At 38.5% G+C, this 22919-nt stretch overlaps 1 protein-coding gene across 4 annotated transcripts in view; it reads left to right on the forward strand.

Moving 5' to 3' along the window:
* The window catches only part of LOC144728829 (RNA-binding motif, single-stranded-interacting protein 3-like), a 148964-nt gene extending 126691 nt beyond the window's left edge, over positions 1-22273 (forward strand). For all 4 annotated transcript variants that reach the window (XM_078608516.1, XM_078608525.1, XM_078608540.1 and 1 more), the window contains 10 exons: positions 9819-9976; positions 10768-10847; positions 14238-14353; positions 14573-14619; positions 15289-15385; positions 16461-16511; positions 17052-17162; positions 17943-18011; positions 19492-19575; positions 19722-22273. In XM_078608516.1, coding sequence (XP_078464642.1) covers positions 9819-9976; positions 10768-10847; positions 14238-14353; positions 14573-14619; positions 15289-15385; positions 16461-16511; positions 17052-17162; positions 17943-18011; positions 19492-19569 — 807 coding nt within the window. In that variant the 3' untranslated portion in view covers positions 19570-19575; positions 19722-22273. The remainder of the gene's footprint in view (positions 1-9818; positions 9977-10767; positions 10848-14237; positions 14354-14572; positions 14620-15288; positions 15386-16460; positions 16512-17051; positions 17163-17942; positions 18012-19491; positions 19576-19721) is intronic.
* The last annotated feature ends 646 nt before the right edge of the window (positions 22274-22919 follow it).

The raw sequence follows: 22919 nt of genomic DNA on the forward strand, positions 1-22919 counted from the left end.
CAGCCACCTACATTACGCTCCTTCCAGCTCTCCATGCATTGATCTCACTAACTGAGCAGACGGCAAGTCAGGAATGATTAGGTCCTTCATAAATCATCACAATTTACTCTACTTGCAAAATATCAATGTATCAGAAATTCGATTCTGTCTCCTTTAATTTTTAATAAGCCACTGCACTGCTATTTAAGTTTATTAGGTGATATTATTTATTTTTATTTGCACAAATCGCCGACCGTTTATCCAGATCTCGGAGTGATTTGATGGGTTAGGGATGTGTGGGATGCAACTGACTTGGCTCTTTTCACGCCTGGGACTGCACGTTCAGTTGTCATCCCTGGGGAGGGGGATACATATTCTTAGGTTTTTTTCGGTAAAGTCACGTAGGTAGATACAGCTATCGTGCTGTGACTGTTCCACCTGAAGACGGAAGCTTGTGTTGCTTCCGAAACGTCGTGATTTTTATTTTATTTTTATTTTACTTTTATTAACTTTAATTTTTTACCTACGTGACTTTACCGAAAAAACCTAAGAATATGAATCCTTGCAGTCACGAAAGCTTCAAATCTAGAGGGGGATACATACATTTAATCCCTCCCCAGGTGAAATAATTTTTAATTCACATGGTTGTGCTCAGTCAGTAACTGTACTTGAATAGTAGGACACTGCTTGGGAAGAACAGGTTGCTTGCTGTAGGGTTGGAGCAGGCTTGGGAGGTGGTCAAGAGCAGCAGCAATGGATTCTTAAAAGTGTTTGCGAGGCTTTGAATGTGACCCCCTCGTGTGTGTGTGGTGGCTTTTCTCCGAGTTCCTTCTACACTTAACCAAACTCTCATGGCATTGGAATTGGCCAAACATCTTGAGACATCTGTGTCAGGAACATGGACTCTGTCCAAGAACACGTGAACGTGATACATATGTTGCACACTGCCATATTTTTCAAACACCACAGTTTTAGGTCACCATTAATGTATAATCAGAATAAAATATCCTCCATATCAATACATGAGCATATAGTGAGATTATTTTCTTGGCATTTGCTAGTGTACTGAGGTGTAACTAAATACATCCGAGGGATGAATGGAACATCACTTCCGTCACACAGAATCAAAAGAAGCCATAGAAGCATTTTAAAATGTAACAAAAAATTATTAATGAAATCTTGCCCAGCTCCCCCCTACCTCAATTAATAAAACTGCATTCACAGCAACTTGCGCACAGATCAAGACACACTTTTCCATTACGAATGTACAAAGCCCGCCAGTGCATTATCAGATATTATCCTACGGTATTTATGCAGTTAGTGACTTGCCTGTGAATACTTGTTTCAGTTGCATGCTTCTTGGTATGAGCCAAGCTGGCAGAGTTTTGATTAGCCTTACAGTTGGATATTTCCCCCCCCCCCCCCTTGTTCTCAAACAAAATCAGACACTTGTTTTCACAAGTGGTTGATAGATGTTTTGAAAGATATAACCAATGGATCGTCATACAGAATCCATCATATTCGTGTGCAGAAGAATGTTTTGCACATTAAAAACCAGTTTTTTTTCCATAATACTTCTGAATAACATGCCCCTGTAGTTTGTTGTCATTCTGTGGTTGGTGGTGGAGATTACTTAGGTGACAGTTGTGGATTATGTTCGTGTGTGCATGTGTACGTGTGTGCGTGCAATAATCACATTCCAACGTCAGTTGTACTGTGGTGTTATTTCTCTTGCATAGCCCTGTAAGAATGTAAACCACACCCAAACCTGAATGGATTTTCAACGATAAAATGTGATCACCGCGACTGCTTAGAATACCAATGTGGATATTTCAGTGATTTCGTTTATTCTACGTTCCTTAAACTAATAAATGTTTGCTCATGACAGTGTCCTTTGATATTAATACGTAAATATACATTGTGCTGTGTTTATTTTTACACATGCACACACATGTTGTCAGTCTCGTGCAGCCATGCCATGCTCTCATTTTGTTGTTTTTCAAGAAAGTCCTTTGCAACGATTTTTTTGCAACATTCATGATTTCCCAACCCATAATTGGGTCTAGTTCATAAATAATCAAGCCCCATAGCAATGCCCTTCAATCAGACTCCCAAATGTGAACTTGGAATTAGGCATTGCTTCCATTTACTTGCATGCAACTTCCTACTCCACCACTGTTATTTAAATATATTTTAGTGCCAGATTCAGCTGGAGCTATTCATTAGTTTTTTTCTGCATATGCACCTAATATTGTGAAAACCTACATAAATGGTATCTTTCATGACGGATATTAACACAGCCTAGCTCACAATACCATCTTACCGTCTGCTGATTGGAAACTATCCACAATGTACTTCGATGCTTCACTTTCCAATCTATAACACTTAAATGTGGAGCTGTAACAGTGCTGTAATGACCACTTTCGATGCCCGAAAAATGTACTATTAATTGCTGCCTGCTGAAAGCAACCTTTGCATCACAAAGACATCCAGATATGCTATCATGTAGAAATGATTACTCACATGTCAGTGCTTTTATAATCGCCCAAAGATTATGCATATGCCATTAGATCTGCAATCTTTTTCTCCAAAAGTTTAAACTCAAACTCATTTCTCCCTTGAGCCACCAAATGATTTGTACACATTTGGTCAAATCTGATTTGACTCTCATCACGGTCAGCCTATCTGGGCGGGTGATACATTTCCAACATCGTTTCCATTGGGCCATTAAATTGTGTCTCAAGCATGTGCGGAATATCAACCTGTTTATCCAGTACAAAAGAAGATACATCAAATACATTGGCTATGTATTTGCCTTTTATTTACTATTGCATGTGGGTGACCTAAACCCTCTGCTTATTACAGTGCCTAGCCAACATTGTTCCGTGAAACATTATCGTTGAAAATATTTCACATAATATACTTTAAATGAGTGCTTTGTTGCATTGTGGGATCACGAGAGATTGCAATGGCTTGGGGAGGCTTTCATCCAGCAGTGTATTAACCATGATTGATGATGATTATTATAATGGTAAAATGAATGCCTATATTCTAGTCGTATTTCCTTAAGATGCCATTGTGTCCGGATAGCTATACAATGCCATGTTATTGTTCTCGTAACGAACAAAGCACGCGAAAATAGGATAGTGTTGCACCGTGTCCTTTATTCATGCAGTAAAATGAAATGCAGTGGGCCACACCTTAGCTCGACTGCTGTCGATTTGAAGCCTCCTCTGCCTGGCTGCAGCCGAGCAGTCATTTGTCATTATGTCCAGTTGAATTCATGTCCTAAATCTATTTTCACTGCTTTACCTATTCAGGCTAACCAGTCAATTGTGCTCCGAACTCCTAAACAGTTTGTATAAACAAATTACAGCTTGAGGTACGGTGGGGGTGGGTGGTAGTCGTTAGAAACCTTATTTTCAATGGCAGAAACACAAAGCTTTGTGTGGGAGAGGAAACCAACACACTGGGCTTTCAAATGCATGTGGATTAGACGAGGGGCTGAGCAAACATTTGCCTTGCCAGGGACAAAGCCCTGTAGCATATAGGAACAGAGCACTATTGAGGCTCGCAAGGAATGCAGGGAAATGTGATTAGAAGCCGCTCGAGTGCGCCCAGGCAGACAGTGACCGGACACCTCCCCCAAGTCTCGGTTCCACGACGCGCCTCGCCACACCTATACCTTTGACATTGTTCTTACCTCCGTCCCAGGCTCCTTTTACTGCAGTTTTTTTTTACTTTAACTGCTGCATTCACGCTCGGATTATTTTTGAAAAGAATGAATGCTTAAATGCTTTATTGAGAAGGTCATCGTCACTGTTGTGCCGTAAAAATGACAATCTTGGTTTGGGAAAAATGGTTTATGGAAGTGCATTTATAACATTCTACTTGTGTGTTTTTGCAGTACTGTATTCAACTTTGAGAAACGTTTAAACTAAAGCACGGTTTTAATATGTGAGTGCCATTATTCAGAGAAACGTATTAATACGTTTCATAGGGCTCACAAGTTAGTTAGTAATAAAATGTTCGAGGTAATTGTGGTGCATTCTCTTCTCATACAACTATTTTCGTCAACGCTTTGATTGCAAAACAATTCATAGCATGTACATCAGAGCCTTTTTTAGAAGGCATAACCAGTACATCACAATGATCTGGTTAGGCCTATGCTATAACTGGAATCAATGCAGACAAGCAAGCCCCATATAGTTTGTTATATGCCAGGCTGTAACATGTGTATTTTAAGAGAGTTTCATGCATCACACACAGTGATCTAGACTACTGAATTGCATAGTATTAATATCTTCATCCAACTGATTTCAGGTTGAGATTACTTCGAGACTCGCTGGGCAAGGTAGACATTTTTTATTTTTTGTGCAAAGTACTTGACTGTTAATTTTAATTAATTATTTTTCAAATGCTGTTTTAAAGATGTTTTTTACGTGATAAAAGCACCAATGCTGGTAACAAATGTAAGTATTTTAGTACTGGACACAATTTGCATAGTGCTGTGATGTCATGCAAAATAAGGAAAAGTGTTCAAGAAAGAAGTGAATTTTAAAAAAATGTCCCACTGTATTAACAGCATCATATACTTGCCTCATACAACCTATAACACATTGCTTAGCATACAGCAGCATTACATTTCACACGTGCACGCAATGAAGAATGGTTGATAATATTCTTTGGTTCTTTCGGTAAAATCCACCTAGGAAAATATCTATCCCATGGAGCTCTCATGCAGCGTGTTCAGTGAGTTGTTATCAAGGCTTCTGCTATCCAGTCTGCCTGCGTTCGAGGCCAAACTCACGTAGACTTTATTTCAGTTGTTGAGGCCCATTGAGCTGAAGTGCTCTTTACAAGGATGACCAGGGCAATGTGTTTACGTCCACAGCCTTCTCCTGATGGCTGGGGTTGGGAGCAGGCTGAGCATGGACCCCACAGTGGACAATCCAGCCTTGAAGCCAGTATAGCTTCCTGTGAATGCATACATTGTAGGTCCAAGGGAACATGTCAAATACTCTGCAGGTGCTTCCGAGCTATCTCCTCTGCAGGCCTCTGTGCATGTGTTGGACAATGCAGCAGACTTAAGAATTTAGAATGCATTTACGTGGACCATTGCAGTATTGTGCACATGTGTGTAATGTAATATTGAATGATTAGTGAAATGTTTGCTTGTGTCAGCTGTCATCCACATTTCCCAATTTCTTGTAAAGGACCCTTTGCGAAAAAGTTAGATTTTTGCATGGCTCCTTGAAAACTACCAGATCTTGAGCTTCATCACGTTTTGAATGTTCTTAACAGCTGCATCATAACGGAGAGATAATTATCTGTGTCTGAGCTCTGGCAGAGACCATCTTTGTTTCATACAAGTCCGATATCTTCTTGGTTCTTTCGGTAAAGTCACGTAGAAGGGAAATAATAAAATAATAGAAATAAAACATAATAAAATAATTCTCACGACGTTTCGGCCACAACGCAAGCAGCCGTCCTCAGGTGAAGAACAGGTCTGTCGGGAAGACAGCGTCTGAATTCAGTCTGAATTCAGGTCTTCCCGACAGACCTGTTCTTCACCGGAGAACGGCTGCTTGCGTTGTGGCCGAAACGTCGTGAGAATTGTATTTTATTATGTTCTATTTGTATTATTTTATTATTTCCCTTCTACGTGACTTTACCGAAAGAACCAAGAAGATGAATCCCTGCAGTCACGAAAGCTTTAAATCGAAATTTAAGTCCGATATCTTTGCCTCTAAATATGGGCAGCCTCTGCCCACTCTATCGTATGTCCTTTCACCCACCCCCCTTTTTATTTCACGCTCTCCAGCGGTCAAGAGAAGAGAGGCAATCTTAATTTTGGAGCTTTCGTGACTGCAGGAATTATTCTTTGGTTCTTTCGGTTAAGTCACGTCTCAAGATAAAATAATAAATTAAAATAATAGCGACGTTTCGATTGCAACACAAGCAATCATCATCAGGCATAAAAGAAATAGCAATAAAAATCTAACTAGAAAACTATAGACAGACATACAAGCAGACAGACATCACAAGGACACACAGAGAGAGTGTGTGTGTCCTTGTGATGTCTGTCTGCTTGTATGTCTGTCTATAGTTTTCTAGTTAGATTGTTATTGCTATTTCTTTTATGCCTGATGATGATTGCTTGTGTTGCAATCGAAACGTCGCTATTATTTTAATTTATTATTTTATCTTTAGACGTGACTTAACCGAAAGAACCAAAGAATAAGAAGAGAGGCAATTTAACACACTCTGACTAATACCTGCCATTCGGTGAAAGAAGGAAATGACCATTGTGGCACAAACCGCCACTGGTGTTGCTTTTCATTTAATGCAAACGGCAATGGGGAAACATCAATTGTAATGCAATTGAAATGCTGCGTCAAAAAATAAGGTGTAGAGAGGATTCCAAGATTAAATATACGTTCAAAGAGCTTCAACGTGTCATTGTGTAGTTTGACATTTTTATTGTTGAAAATAAATTAACTAAATCTCTCTAAACTGATGAACACCAATGTAGTTAATCATCAAACTTAGGCAATCATGGAAACCATACATTTCTGCTCCTTGCATCAAAGGAGAGTGCAGTACCTGTTTATTTACAGTTGAACACAGCTCTCTTCTACTAAAACTAAATGTTAGAAGTACCCAAGGGAATTCTAAATAATTGAAGAAATACTCTGCTGTTTGCTTAAATGTCATGCCAACGAAATATAAAACTCACACTGAAAATAAATATGGTAAATACTCTTCATGGAAACCACACCCTGTTACAAATAGGCACAGTACTCACATTAGTATAAGTTAATTTTGTTATATTTTTCCTTACAAACTAATATCCCCAGTTGTGCATGTTGTTTGTGATAAGCACGAGTGATGCTTTTTTATTGCTGGCATAGTGTTGTCTGTAACATGTTTAAACAAAAAAAAGAGGCCAAATAATCACCTGTTATCCTTCGACCAAAAGGTACCTTTCGGCATGATGAGAAAATTATATATTGAGTGTCACTCCTCTGCCCTCACTCTCATCTCTTTGAAGGGAGGTTGCGACTCGCGTGTTAGACTTCAACTGTTATTGCCTACTGCTTATTTGATATTCGTTTCCTTCATCCTATTTAAATCTGGTGTGCCCCGACAGATCATACTCCTATGCTAGAGGACACTTTGAAAAAAATCAAGCACACCATAACGACTTCTAACACAGTTGATCTCGCATTACTATCGAGCAAGTGGGTTACTTAACGAGTAACAATTTATGCCCCATAACGTACAGGTTATGCTCTACAATTATAGAATCACACTTATTTATAACATACACATTACGTACTGTATGCATAATGTGTACACGCAGAAGACAAACATACATACCTGCAGTATATTAAAATATTACATTATTTTCAACAGAATTAATATGTAACATTTACTGTTGAATACAATTTATTGCGTGTTCTAAGAACATTTTTGGACCCATTTCAAATTAGGCGTGAGGATGGGAGGGACATTTGGTCGAGAATTTAAGGCATAGATGTAAATATGCCATGAAGGTCCACAGGGACATGGGTTTTATATACCACAAATCTTAAGAAGCTATTATTCTGACCTTTCTGAGAATTTACCATTCACAAGGGGCACACTGTTCCGTGAAACCAAGATGGCTAGACAACAATTTCCAGAGCTGTCATTTGCCATCGGAGTGATATGTTGTTGAGCAAAATTCTCCCTACTGTGTGTGCCTAGCTCTGCTATGGATATCCTAAAACGTCAACACACTAATCAATGACGCTGCCTTAAAAGGATACGCACATAATAGTTTTTGGGTAATAACCCTTCTTCATAACATATGTTTTTTTTTCCTGATTAGCATAACTCCAAATTAAGGTTCAGTGCAATTAGATGCCAATAGAAAATTATATTTTCATAAATCCAGCCATTATCAATCGGCAAATGGGTTAAGGGACTTTTCTGTGCCATTCCGGTCAGGGGGGATAATTTGATTAGACCATATTTCACCACGCTGGTCAGTGCATGAATTGATTTCGGGTTGCTGGATTCATAGCACAGTGCACAAACCACTCTACCACCACTCCAACCACTGTGGCGAGTACGATTCCAAATTGCAGACAGATCAGTGGGAGAAAAAGCAGATATTTTACATTGTTTTAGTTATGGTGAACATTTATGGTTATTTTTAATCACTATACAACATAATTTAATAACATTGTTAATGGTGAAAAATGCTTTCGTACATTCAGGAATGCATGATGTGTGGGTGAATTTTAGTTTCATTCTCTTTGAAAGGTGGACTTTATTCTATTCACATATTTGACCTGACAAATGTGCTGTAAATTGTGTGATAAATTTATTTTTGTAAAATGCATTATAGACGTGAATATATACATACTCTTAAAATGTGTATAACCTTTAAAGTAACCTAGCAACGGAAGTTCTGAGCACATGGAACACTCGGCCAATATTTTATACTATGAATGTCATCTACAGTAACAATGCAATTTATAACCAGGTGAGAATCCATTGAGACTTTTTCAAGGGAGGCTTGAGTCAAACTACGTCAAGCATAACAATTGTAGATTACAGCAATTATTAATGTTGCATCAGATAATAATAATAAAATAATATAAATTGTAGAAGGTCAAACATAACAGCAGAACAGAAAACTAAATAAAAATGAAAGAAACACAAATCTTGAAGTAAAGAAATTTAATTGAAAGTGTAATTCTGGCTCTCAACAACAGAGACCAAAGCAATGAGAAGATACAAAAACAATTGTGCATGGAAATAACGAGGCAATAATGAGACGTTTTAGTGATCTCATTGCTGAGGATCGCTTCCATTTTTTATGCCAAGACGCTGAAGGAAATGTTCACACGTGTTATTATAAATGGCTATGGTACTGGCCATGAGCATAGCACGTGGAATGCGCCCAGTTGTGTCAGATTTTCAGAGCTAGGCATTGTTTGAGCTTGCGTAGTACTTGGAATGGGCAAGCGCCGTGAACAAAATCATGTTGTGTTCCACTGCTGGGCTTCCTTTTGGGCAGCAGAGGACCATGCGACGTAAACCACCGTTGTACTGTACTATGCTCCCATGTCTTTGCTCCCCACCTTTGCCAACCGACACTGACCAGCATGGAGAAGTACAATGGATTGCTAGAATGACTGCAAATGTTGTGGTACTATTTGCACATTGTTAAGTATAACCATTTTATACAATTATTAAAGTTCTTAGACATGAATTTTATTTCGATTTAAAGCTTTCGTGACTGCAGGGATTCATATTCTTGGTTCTTTCGGTAAAGCCACGTAGACATGACAGCGTTGGTGTACGGTGTTTTTTTCTGCAATATTTTGCTGTCTTTTCTTGGATTTTCTGTTTGCACTTAGTCACATATTCACTTTAAGATGTTTTTTGTTCATGTTTTTTGTTTGTTGCGGTTGCACCCGATTCAAGAGCCGAATGGCTCACAGGGCTATACCTAATAAATGAACTTGAACTAAATACTATCATTGAAGATGGAGAATTATATACCGGGGTTAGCTCTGTGATGTCATTTTGGGTTGTCCCGTGTGTTGTTCGGCATGGTGCTGAAACAACACGCGGTGCAGTCTGAAAGCACCTTGGAGAGCAATGCAGCACGACCGCCAACATCGACGCGGTATCACGCTGTCACAGAGCTCAAGTGTCGTGTCTCAACGGTGACGAAGAGTTTCATAGCTCATCAGATTGCTCCACTCTAAATAAAGATTCTGAGATTGTTGGGTTGTTTCCACCCCACCCCTTATCCCTTTCTTCCACATTCTTTGCAGCAACAGGAACAGGATCCAACAAACCTGTACATCTCCAACCTGCCAGTGACCATCGATGAACAGGAGCTGGAAGGGATGCTCAAGCAGTTTGGCCACGTCATCTCCACTCGTATCCTGCGTGACATCGTGGGCACCAGCCGGGGAGTTGGCTTTGCCAGGTGAGCCGTGTGGAGGCTTCGTCTCTGTTTTGGAAAAGGAAAATAAAACCGCAACCAGCTTTATTCATCCATAAATGGAGGTTTTTGTTTTCGTGTTCGATCGCGTAAATGTGAATGTGTCATTATACCCACCACCACCCGACAACCTATTAGTATAAGGCTTGTCAGGAAAGCCTACGTGTTTAACAGCTTTATTCAGTGGGAATTAAGATAGTGCAAAGCGTCAGTGCCATGTTGCGGTGTGGGTAGAGTAATAATGTGGAAATCGTGACAAATAAGTTACGTTGCTTGGCCTGTAGAACTGGGAAAGTCTCATTACTCCTAGCTTGGAATCACAATTCTATGGTCAGAATCTAATATGATTCCCAGTCGGATTGTGGAATCGGCAACATCATCGAATCATGGGGATGCCGGGCTGTGTGGAAACTGACATGGCATTCAAGGCCTATTCACCAGAAATGCCATTGAAATATATGACCAATGGACACAGGAGTGGTTCCCTATCAATGTTATCAATATCTCCTTATTCTTGATATTTTTGCCACTTCTGGTGTTTCTGTGGACAATTGGGAGGATATAGCTGATGATAAAGTCAACGCAATCATTTAAAAAACTACTAGATATAGAATACTGTGATGTTGCTGTTTGGAATTTAGTTTGAGATTCAAGCTCATGGTTACCAACTTGACCACTTTGACACGCGTATATCTGCGTACTTAACATCAGAATGTTTGGATGACAACTTGTTAACACAATGTGCGACGTTCTATGTCCGGCATATATCTCTGCAGAATGGAGTCTACTGAAAAGTGTGAGGCTGTCATTCAGCGGTTTAATGGAAAGTTTCTCACCTCCCCTCCTGGGGTACCAGGTGGGTTCTGCTTGCCACTTAATAATGGTTTTACAGAAACACATTCCTGCGGAGGGAGCTGGTAGGAACGTTGGGTTGCTCAGTCAATGGCCAGGGTCAACGGTGGCGTGGTGTATTCCGCAAATATGCCCGACTGTGAGGGCGGGCACAAGCCGGCGTGAGTAGGTTAAACGTTGAGTTTTATAAGGGCACCACGGGGTGACCAGCCCCTTCCCACCTTCCCCACCCAGCTCCTCCCCACCCAGCCTCACCGTCCCCACCCAACCCCTCCCCACCCAGCCCCTCCCTGCACGACGGACGGACAGACACAATAATCCCCTCCTGGTGTAACCAGGAGGTTCCTACCAGTATAATAACCTGAATACAAGAAAGCACTTAATAGTAAAACATTAGCAGGCATCTACTTGTGCACCAAACACAGCACATGCTTAAAACCCGCACTCGTCTGGCTCCAATGTTGGGTGGAGGAGCCAGTAGGTCTGTAAAACGATGCCTTGACAGCCCGTAACACCCCTATGAGAGTGGTCGCCAGGCCATGCAAAAGCAAGCAATTGGCATCCATAACATGGCAGTCTCGCTGCAGAAACGGCTGCATAAGGTCAGCGGCAGCTTTATGGACTGGAACTGGTCGATGTTGCCTGACTAGAGTGCTATGCACTTTTAAATCGAGATTGAAAACTCATTTCTTTAGAACTGCTTTTGGTGCTTAGTTTGTTGTCCTTCCACTACACCTCCGATTAGCACGGTTGGCTACATATGTTGTGAAAGAAGTTCAACATATGTACATACAAAATTGATGTATTTCCGTTTTAGATAGTTTGATCAGTGATGCCGGAATCAGAGAGAGAATTGTGCCTTAGCAAGGGTAAGAGAAAAATGCCCCCAGTGTTCTGCATATTTGCAACATATACAATACGTAACTATTTTTGCAACCTAAAATGTAAAAAAAGTTATTGTTTAATATCTTTGTTAGAATATTTAGTTGCCTTCTGCTGTGCTGAATGGCACATTGACAGTGATAGGCCTGTTTAATGAAATACTGTATACCTTTATTTTTTTATGTTTTACTTATTTGGTTACCAGACGTACTCGTATGCATGTTACTGACCTACTTCCCATTAAAATCTCTCCTTCCAGAATTAATTTGATTGGATCAATTATGTGCTCCTCTCTGTTACTATTTACAGCACAGGATAAGGCATAGCAGATAAAAGCATTAACACATGCATGGATCTCTACCTTGAGGCAATGTAGAGCTCAGTCAATACTTGTGCTCCACTGGTTAGCGAGCATATAGAAGAATAGTGCCTAGTTTCCCATGCGAATAATCCTTCTGTAATATTACTTATAAATACTGCACATAATGGCATTACAAATTTAAGTATTAAATAAATATACACTCATAGTAAGGCTACTGCGTATATTAAAATATCACTAGAGTGGTGGTGCAGTGGTTCGCACACATGGGCACCTAAGTTCGATTCCTGGCCACGGCTGACATGGGTGGCAAGTGATGTCTGAATAATTTCGAGCAAACCCTCCTCCTGCATCAACCAGCAGTGACCTGCACGGTGAAATATGCTCAAACAACCTCCAGGGCTGACACAGCATCCATCCAGCAGTGGATTGACAATGGGCTGTAGATCATTATTATTATTGTAACTTCATGCATGTCTTCAGTGACATATTTCTTGGTCATATTGTATATGGTTTATTGCATATTTCGCCAGTGTGTATTTTTGTTTAGATTACATCAAGCACATATGTATAGGGAATGCAGAGTTAGTGTATGGAAATGCACATTAATGATTGCAACTCTCCCTTGGGGCTCTGGATATTCCAGTTGCCAGGAAATTGAGGTAACCACATCCTGGCCCTTGTGGCTTGACCTGGAATAAATGAGGATGCATTTGCTTAATCTCCAACCAAACTATTACGCTCCACCTCTCGCATTACCTTTTATGCTTTACCCACCTCTTGCCACCATATGCATGGGATAGTTGTGGTATCTAAATTTGAACAATTAAACACCATATTGCATAACATTCAAAATAAGCAAAATACAAACATTTTGATCGTGGTAATTTTATAAATGTACATTGGTGATAAAGTGTAGAAATAAAAATATGAAAAAACACAATGTGCATCTATCTGAATATATTCACATACAATTTGACTATGCGGCCACTGCAGTGAATATTGTGCTGGTCTATGAACAATCGTATTGTTTGCGTGTCATCTACGGCCATTGTCAAATAATGTTAGCAAATATGTGCTTCAATAATGTACAGTGCATGTATGCTATAATAATTCCGCCTCTTAACTGGAACATTTTAGAATAGTAATGCTGAAAAGTTTGTTATTAGGCCGTTAATATATTGATGTTACTACTGTTATTAATGATGGTTGTATACTTAATTAAACTACTTGGCATCAATATTGAATTGTTTTTTGATTTATTACGGCATTCGGCAGCATGAGAAGTAATGATTTTGAGGTGAACAGTGCTCTGAGTGCAGCAATAAAAAAAAATCCCATTCAGTATATACATTAATTTTCTTTCTTCAGCCTGTTCTTACTATGCATTTACATAATGTTTGTGGGCTTTAGTACGATATTAAAATACCTACATTTATGCAGTATCCCAGGGTAGGATTACATTTACATAATATATATAACCACGTAGAAACTTATGACAGATATATAAATCTCAAGGTTGTACTCCCACTGGTATTTAAGAACATTGTATTGTTATAGCCCACTCCTCGGGTGATCGGGCAATGTTCTTCAGTGTTACAATTAAGCAAGGTTCTTTAAGGCAGGGAGCAACTCCACCTCATCCCTGCACCATTGTACATCGAAACTTCTTGCCAGATACATAGGCATGCTGGAGGCTGGATGAAATTGGGGTTACGGTTGAGGAGTTCAGCCAAGGAGCAACCAAAGAGTCTGGTGAAGTGGTTACATGAGTGTGGACCAAGGTCACATGCTGTAAGAGCTTTACCGTGAGATTAACAGTGATAGTGACGACTAACTTAACCATTGTAGGATACAGGCAAAAACAACTGCAGAAAAGATTTAGATTCATGCAAATTCAGTGTATGTATCCTTCTTCTTGGTTCTTTCGGTAAAGTCACGTAGAAGGGAAATAATAAAATAATAAAAATAAAACATAATCGAACGCTGTTTTTCCGACAGACCTGTTCTTCACCTGGGGACGGCTGCTTGCGTTGTGGCCAAAACGTCGTGAGAATTGTATTTTATTATGTTTTATTGTTATTATTTTATTATTTCCCTTCTATGTGACTTTGCCGAAAGAACCAAGAAGATGAATCCCTGCAGTCACGAAAGCTTTAAATCGAAATGTATGTATTCTGTTCCCTCTTACAGTGCCCAGTGAACCTCTGCTGTGCAAGTTTGCAGACGGGGGTCAAAAAAAGAGGCTAAGCCATAACAAATACCTGCAGAATGGACGGGCATGGCAGCGCGAAGCTGAGGGCCGCATCGTAAGCTTTCACTTCTCATGCCCACACGCAACGATTGCAACACATCAAATGAGCTAACGTTGAGAGTGAAATGGAACGTAAAATGCATTAGTGTCATTAAAGCAAGTAAGGAACACATTACTATCTTATACTGCTGCCATTTGTCTAATAATTAACTTGTATTGTTTTATCTGAGATTTTTAATAAAATTGTATTGATGCCCTCTTTTTTAAACCACAGACTGGGATGACCTTAACGTATGATCCTGCAGCTGCTTTACATAATGGGTAAGCTTAATTGCACCAATTGTGCACATTTTATGAAATTATGCCCTTGTGGTTCATGCAAATTCAGTTTTTTTTTACCAAATGTTAACATATTTGAAATTCTGTGCCTACCTCTAATTTAGCAGTCTTTTCATTTAATTAAATTTCTTAATCCTAATTTTTACTACTGGTGTTGAATATCGTGTTGAATATGGTGTAAAATATATAAAATCATTGTAAACAAAACTTTATCATGCCATTGTCAATTCTTATTTCTGAAAGTGAAGTTAAATTGATGACAAATCCCGACTCAACAAAAACAAGTAAAATGAAAACTTGAAAATGCTAAACAACAGCTTTACTTTCTCGATTTAAAGCTTTCGTGACTGCAGGGATTCATCTTCTTGGTTCTTTCAGTAAAGTCACGTAGAAGGGAAGTAATAAAATAATAAAAATAAAACATAATACAATTATTCTCACGACGTTTCGGCCACAACGCAAGCAGCCGTCCTCAGGTGAAGAATTCTTCTTGTGGCCGAAACGTCGTGAGAATTATTTTATTATGTATTATTTTTATTATTTTATTACTTCCCTTCTACGTGACTTTACCGAAAGAACCAAGAAAACAGCTTTACTCTTGGTATAATCATAACCCTGATTGGAGTTGTTACACTTTGTTGCGTGTCATAGGTTTTATTCTACACCGTACAGCATGGCAGCTAACCGCATGGTGTCCCACACTCAGATGGCACCGTACCTGGCTGCTAGCCCCATCTCCACATATCAGGTACCACAACACCTACACTCGAGACTGCATTACGCAATTCTCATTTCCAGGAGCCATGTAAATCGAGTTCGAATTAAAAAAATATTGTATCCTGCCAGCACGTTGCAATTTGTTTGTGTCAACTGGAGTTGGCTGTTAATTAGGGCGTGGTCAGAATTCTCTTTGGCCACGGTTTTTTCAGGGTCTGGCTTGAATTCCCGAAGTCGGAATTCTAACTGAACGGGAACACACACCACGAAACATGTTTTAAGACAAAAAGGCTGTAAGCGGTGGGATAATAAGAATAATAATTTTACATTGATTTTAACATCAAACAATTGACGTTTAATTTTGTCAGTGATATGGTCTTGACATTTTTCCTGTGGGAAGTCTTAATCTGGGAGTGTTTCTGGGAAAGATTTCCCCAACTGGTGATAACTCGACCTGCTCAGCAAATCATGAAAACGCCAATCTTTATTTGCTAACTTGAGTTGTCACTCGACTTTAGTTCTGGGAGAAGTAAGGTCAACCCAGTCCAACGCAGGGTTACTTGAGTTGGTTGTTCCATGGACACAGGGTACAAGTGTGCTAATAGGTGTGGGTAATGTGGTCTGCTTGAAAACGATTAATTTATTGATCGGTGTTTTAAAAAGCTAAAATAAGACAAATGTTTACTAAACAAAGGTTTACATAACTACAATACAAATAATTCCAAATCAAATTCATTACACACTCATAATTAAAAATGTACAGTATTTGTTTCCCCATTAAAAAAAAACCTGCATATACACTTCAATTCGAGTAGTATTCAACACGATGTTGGACATTACCCAAAGGTGAAATGATGAGTAGAATATACCAACGCTCTAAGCTTAGCAACACGAACCATTAATTAGCACATTGGGAATTCTGGGATGCATGCTTTTCATGAAATGTTCATACTCACAGTGAGGTAAGTGGGAAGCAAGGCATCGAAATAGCCAAACGAATGTGTACGTACGTGACTCTCTCGCAAGCATTGCAATGTTTACATACATGGTGTGTGACTGCGAGTATTTTAATGTGCATGTACATGGTGGGTGAATGTGCTCTGCAGGTTCACAGCACGTCCTGGATGCCCCAGCAGCAGTATGTAATGCCACCAGCGGTAAGCCATATCAGCAGGAACAGAGGTGCAATAATTCCCTCAATTAGGGAGCAGGCACACAGAGCCAAACCAGCCCTCCTTCAGGCACACTGGCATTTCTTAATGGATTAACATCACAGGTGACATTCACTAAACTAGGCCAAGTTATCCCTTAAATGTAACGCCAGTGGGTATACTTTTGTTTACAGCATATCAGTCAAAGTAATATGTTTTGCATGAAAAGTAATTGTGTGGAAATAGTTTATTTGATCGAATTATGTTTATTTTGCTGGACATTTTCTTTTCCACTACATGTCCTTAAATTAATTTCTCCACGTATATGTTGTATTTATCTACAGCTTTCAAGCTGTCGATACATAATTTATTGATACTATTTTAATAATAAAATCAAGGTTGGTCATGGAAGAGTCATTTCTCGTGTCCTCATAAATTAATCAAGGACAGTAACATCTCCTGTGCATACTGCTACACGCAAACATGTTTTCCATCTTCCTGTCATGATAGCGTAACACTGCACTGTGTGGCTTGTATGGCCTCCAGGGCGCTGTGATATCTCCTTCCTTGGATCACACCATGTCCTTGCAGCAGGCGGGAATGATGGGACCCCTCGCCCAGCAGATGAGTCACCTGTCATTGGGCAGCACACCCACCGTAAGTATCGTGATAAAAGCACAGACGCGGATGGCCTTAAGAAAGCCAGCGTTGAGCTCGGATAACAAAAAAAAAACCTTTCATGAATAAAAGCTACCCTTTATTCATTTTCTTGTTATGTTTATTGGTCACATATCACAAATAATGTTTCGTTTTTCTGCAGTTGACATCTAATTTGAAAAGATGCAACAAAATATACCTTTATTTTTTTTTACTTTTTCCATATTACCTGTGAAAATATTATTTCGTTTTTACAATTAATAACACACTGTGAATGCATTACTATGCAGTACTAATTTAACGTGCAGTATCTTTAAAAATCCCTGTGATCTCCCTTTCCCACACTACATGTTATTTCTAACAATTCCATCATACAGCATAAGCAAATCCATGTATCTATTTAAGCTAATTATACATTAACCAAGTAATTAATTCTGTTCTCTAATTATTAGGCACACAGCCTAATCAATAATTTATGCATGCTGGAATTTATCTAATGGCTTCACATTTGAGTGGGTTAAATTGACTTTTTTTGAAAGCTGGAAGACATGTCTTTGACACCTGTATCAAAGACTGCCACCTGGTGCACCATCTTAATACAGCACCTGTAGAGATATGCTGGTCAGAGACAAAGGTCATCAACAAGGTTGTGACAGTTGAGAACCACGGCTCTGTGGTTGCAGGTATAGCTACATAAGTAATAGACTATATGGAGAGTTTTGTATGATTAAGGTGGGCTGTTGTGGATTAAATATTTACCCATGTTGTTTTTTTTGACAGTACATGACAACCGGACACCAGGGCACTTACATCCCCCAGTACACCCCTATCAATGCCTCATCAATCGATGTAAGTTTTACCTTTGACTCTTAGATTATTTGATATGGCCTTTAATAATACACATGTGCTGACATTGCCTATCAGAATCATTAAGTACACTAACTACTGTGTACTTATTGTCTTTTACAAAATCATAACATTGTGATATTCTCTGGGAGGTTGCTTGCCATCTACTCAAAAAACCATCTCAAATGTACTTAGTTATACAGTTGAACTCTGCGGCCATATGGGGATGGTTTTTTAGTGGAACCTGTAATCTGCGACAAACTAATAATTACTCCAAAAATCCACAACAAATATTTGCAGGGACGTAGATAGAGAAAATAATAACAATAAAATAATAAAAATACAAATAAAGTGAATTCAATAAAAATAAAAAATAAAGTGAATTCACTTTATTTTTAATTAAAATTTTATTGTTGTTATTTTCTATCTACATGACTTTACCAAAAGATACATAGAATATTAATTCCTGCAGTCACGAAAGTTTTAAGTCAAAATTTTAACATTTGCAGATTAAAGGAACTGCATGGAATGTGACTAATAAACACTCCAAATGTCTCGATTTAAAGCTTTCGTGACTGCAGTGATTCATCTTCTTGGTTCTTTCGGTAAAGTCACGTAGAAGGGAAGTAATAAAATAATAAAAATAAAACATAATAAAATAATATAATAAAATAATTATTTTTTTATACGTATTTTATTATGTTTTATTTTTATTATTTTATTACTTCCCTTCTACGTGACTTTACCGAAAGAACCAAGAAGATGACTCCAAATGTCGTGAGAATATTACAAATTGTAGGATTTTCACTATTTATTTCCAAAACCTAAATGTAGAAAATATCCCGTCATCTCATTCCCATCACAGTGTCTCCCGAATTTTACGAAGAATTCGCCACCCTCCCCAAAATGTGAACTTTAGAATTTTCAAAATGCCCTCAGGAGAGGCTCTCTATAAAGCTCCATCTAGTGGAGGCCTTCCGCCAGCAGTGGTGGGAGCAAGCATTTGCAGGGCTGTGCCTAAATTTCGATTTAAAGCTTTCGTGACTGCAGGGATTCATCTTCTTGGTTCTTTCGGTAAAGTCACGTAGAAGGGAAGTAATAAAATAATAAAAATAACACATAATAAAATAATTCTCACGACGTTTCGGCCACAAGAAGGATTCTTCACCTGAGGACGGCTGCTTGCGTTGTGGCCGAAACGTCGTGAGAATTATTTTATTATGTTTTATTTTTATTATTTTATTATTTCCCTTCTACGTGACTTTACCGAAAGAACCAAGAAGAGGGCTGTGCCTGTTTAAGCCTCTTTAGATTCTGAGTTCCTTTCGGATTTGTTTTCTTTATAACAATATGCATTTCAATCTTGATTTGAAGCTTTCGTTACTGCAGGAATCCATATTCTTGGTTGTTTCGGTAATGTCACGTAGGTAGAAAATAAAATAACATTTTATGCATTTCTTTACATTGGAATTCTCTCTTTTAGGACTCTAGCGGGCAGCAACAAGGAGTCTCTATGGAGGCCACAGAGCATACCCAGTACTCATACCAACAAGCAAAGTGATGCAAGGTATGAATATATACTGTTGTATTGAGATATTGTACCACATCGCACACTCCCGAAATTTGGAATTAAACTGTTTGAACATAGCTGTTTCTTTTTGATATTGAGCGTGATTGCTTTTTTTCTATTAAAAGTACGGTATTTTTTTTCAGATGAAGCCTGACTTGAAAACTGGCTGATGAAGAGATCAAAGTTGCCTTCAACCTGAAGTGCTTTTGGCATGGATGCAATTTTATTATTATTGTTCACTACGGAAAGGTTAAATTTTAATATCCACGAAATGTCAATTCAAATAACTTTTCCACATCCCTACTTTCACACCATCTGTACTTGTAATATGTTTATTTTACCAAAAGTCATTTAAAGAAAAAAACTTGAAATTATCAAAAGATATATTTTATAAAATCTTTGTTTTGTGGGTTCTGATGGTGCTTATATTACCGTGATAACTGATTTTTTTTTTAAATCAGTGTTACATTGACTCTGCCAGGATTTCCTAAACATCCTGGAACATTTACAGCACAGTCTTTGGCTTTGCTACATCCATTTATAGCATAATCAGAACTTTTCTGGGTCATTTTGTTTGTGGGAACTGGTGGGGCTTTAAGGCAATGGTGTTTGTGATTTGTATTTATTTATTTTGTCATTGGTGTTGTAAATCTTTCAAAGAATGTTCAAAGAAAATGATCAGCAGTTGTTTTCGCCTTATTTTATAGTTTTGGCTTTTGTGTGTCCTCTGAAATATTGATTGCAATTAAAATTTCTGTCATTGAGACTGTAGGACATGCGAATTGCTGGTGATTGGTGTATATTCTTGCCGTGCTGTAGGTAATGTTTTCGATGTAATAGTATGTTACGTCATTGCGGTCTTCATTCTTAGAAGATGTTTTCCTTCATTGTTTTTGTTACAAAAGTAAATTTATGGATTTTTCTGATTTAACGTTTGATACTTGTTTTAAATGGGAAAACTAATTCTGAAATCTTGTAGGATAGATTTTATGAAAAAGAGATACTGCTATTTAAATAAAATGACAAAAACAACAAAAAAGCAAAACAAAAAAACCTAAAAATACCTTTGTGAAGCGGGATTTGGAGTGGAAATCTGTATGTTTAGATATGAGTGCTGATAATCTAAGTGAGAATGTTTTTGAGAAGTTATTTTGAACCAATCATAGACTAGTTTTAATAGAAATAAGGTTTATCTTTGTGTTGAATACTTCCTAAACCTTCACAGCAAGAAGACGGTCAACAAACTTTAGTTGATTTCAAAATAATGATGTTTTTAACAATGCATTAAAAAAAAACGTTACAGTAATGGTAATAATATATATTAGTTTTGAACGTGTAAGGGCTGTGTGCTGGCATGGAATCAGACTGTCACTTGTTTCTGGAAAACAACAATGAGGACACGATTATTAGGATTGTTCAGCCAGAAGAGGAGAAAATAGCACTTGTGTGAGTTGCAGTTGTGGAACATGCTTTGGTCAGGTTGGGTCATTAACCAAAGACTTGGATGTTCTCGTAGCTAAGTAAAATCTTTGGTTTTGTTTTGGCATGAATGTGCAGGGCAAGTGTGCGCTTTTGTTTTTCTAGGTGCATTTAAATGAAGGCTTAAAACAAATAAAAAAACTGGTGTGTGCACCATAGTTATTGAAAGTTAAAGGGCAGTCTCTCCCAGGTTTGTTCCCTTGGAATATGCAAAGGCTTCCATCATGCTTCAAGCTGGAAGGGTTACTGGGAATTAAGTCTTCCAGTGGGGATACCTCCTGCTTTGTACCAGGAGATGCAGATGATGATATCTACCTCAGATTGTTTCTTCAATGTCGGCAGCTTGCGTGGTCACAATGGGCACGTGTTGTAAGCGCTGCATTCATGAGTTTGAAGTTGTGTATGTGGGCACGTCTTTAAAGCAAGCCTGATGTTGTTGCACAGAAAAGAGTATATCCCAAGGAGCAATGATGGTAATACAACTTGTGGAGAGTCTGCAAGGTGTGCTTTTACTGAAAAGTGCTTCTCGTGTGGCTGCCTATCCAGATAGCATTGCCCTGTTCTTTAAAGAATGGGAAAATTGTCCTGCTCATTGTGTTCGATTGTAAATGTCAAATTACCTTTTTAAAGCTCTACAATTTATGCTGCTATATTTTCAATGGCCAGTTAGTCACAGATCGATTGGTTAAGCTGGCCGATTCGAATAAACGCAACACCATAGCCACATTCACCGCGTTTGCAATGTGGAATAGATTAATTGATATTGGATATATGCAGTTTAAAATACATTGACTAAAGTAATTATTAGAAATATTTTAACATACCCATTGATGCTGCTTTAAATTATGCGACTTTGTTGTTTACGAACAATACACCATTTCCACCATGTCTTGTTTTATGTACATAGAGCAGCTTCCACTGTCGTATGTAGACAGATGTTAAATTATCAAAAGTATAATTTATAAGAAAGGCCTTTTGTACAGAATGAGATACGTGTATATGATCACAAGAGTGAATGATTTGTTTTTTTAATTTGTGTTTGTGCTGCCTGGACTTGCCAGTGGGAATTGTATCAGTGCCCCTTTTGGATGATTTTTTGAATTTTCACGCTGATGGTAAATGACTTTGCTGTAGAATTGTGGGGGTTAATGCTGTTTGGAGCTCAGAGTGAAATGCTCTGTGCCAACAAAAAAAAACGAATAAAAAGAATATTTCATTGGTTGTGGTGGATGTTTTTTTTTGCAATTGTAGTACCGTACTGTGTTTCATTGCGTCGAGTGATTGTTTTGTGTAGTAACATTGTGCGGATAGATTTTAGCACGTGACTGTCCACACACCACATGAGTGTGATGTCTGCAAAAAAAATAAACTGCTTCTTTACATATCACTTAAACTAATAGTTACAAATTTTTCTTGAACCCAAATTTTACAAATGTGCTATCAGTATGTATATACCAGGGACGTACGGTCAGGGGAGGCAGGGGAGGCAGAGCCTCACCTGACATACTCCAATTAAAATAGCTGTTACGAAAAGTAAAAAAAAAGAATCAAAATAAATATTAAGATTTTTCCACTGATCTGTTATAAATGTTATTTCTGTACGATATCCAATCATTTTTATAGTAAAAATTGCCAAATTTGCGGAAACTCCGTTGCAAATACAGGAAGAGAAGAGAGGTGAGGCAGCGACGAGCTCAGCCTCCCCTCTGATTGCGCAACCCCTCAGTAACTGGATGGAGCGTAGGCAATAAGCGCGTGCCTGTCACTATCTCAGTATGTCACCAATGTAATGTTTGTAGACCCATTCACTTCATGTCCTCGCCTTCCATACTCCAGGTAACCTATTTCACGTATGTGTATAA

Source organism: Lampetra planeri, chromosome 2 (assembly GCF_965212315.1).
Source record: "Lampetra planeri chromosome 2, kcLamPlan1.2.h2, whole genome shotgun sequence".
In the NCBI taxonomy this organism is placed as follows: domain Eukaryota; kingdom Metazoa; phylum Chordata; class Hyperoartia; order Petromyzontiformes; family Petromyzontidae; genus Lampetra; species Lampetra planeri.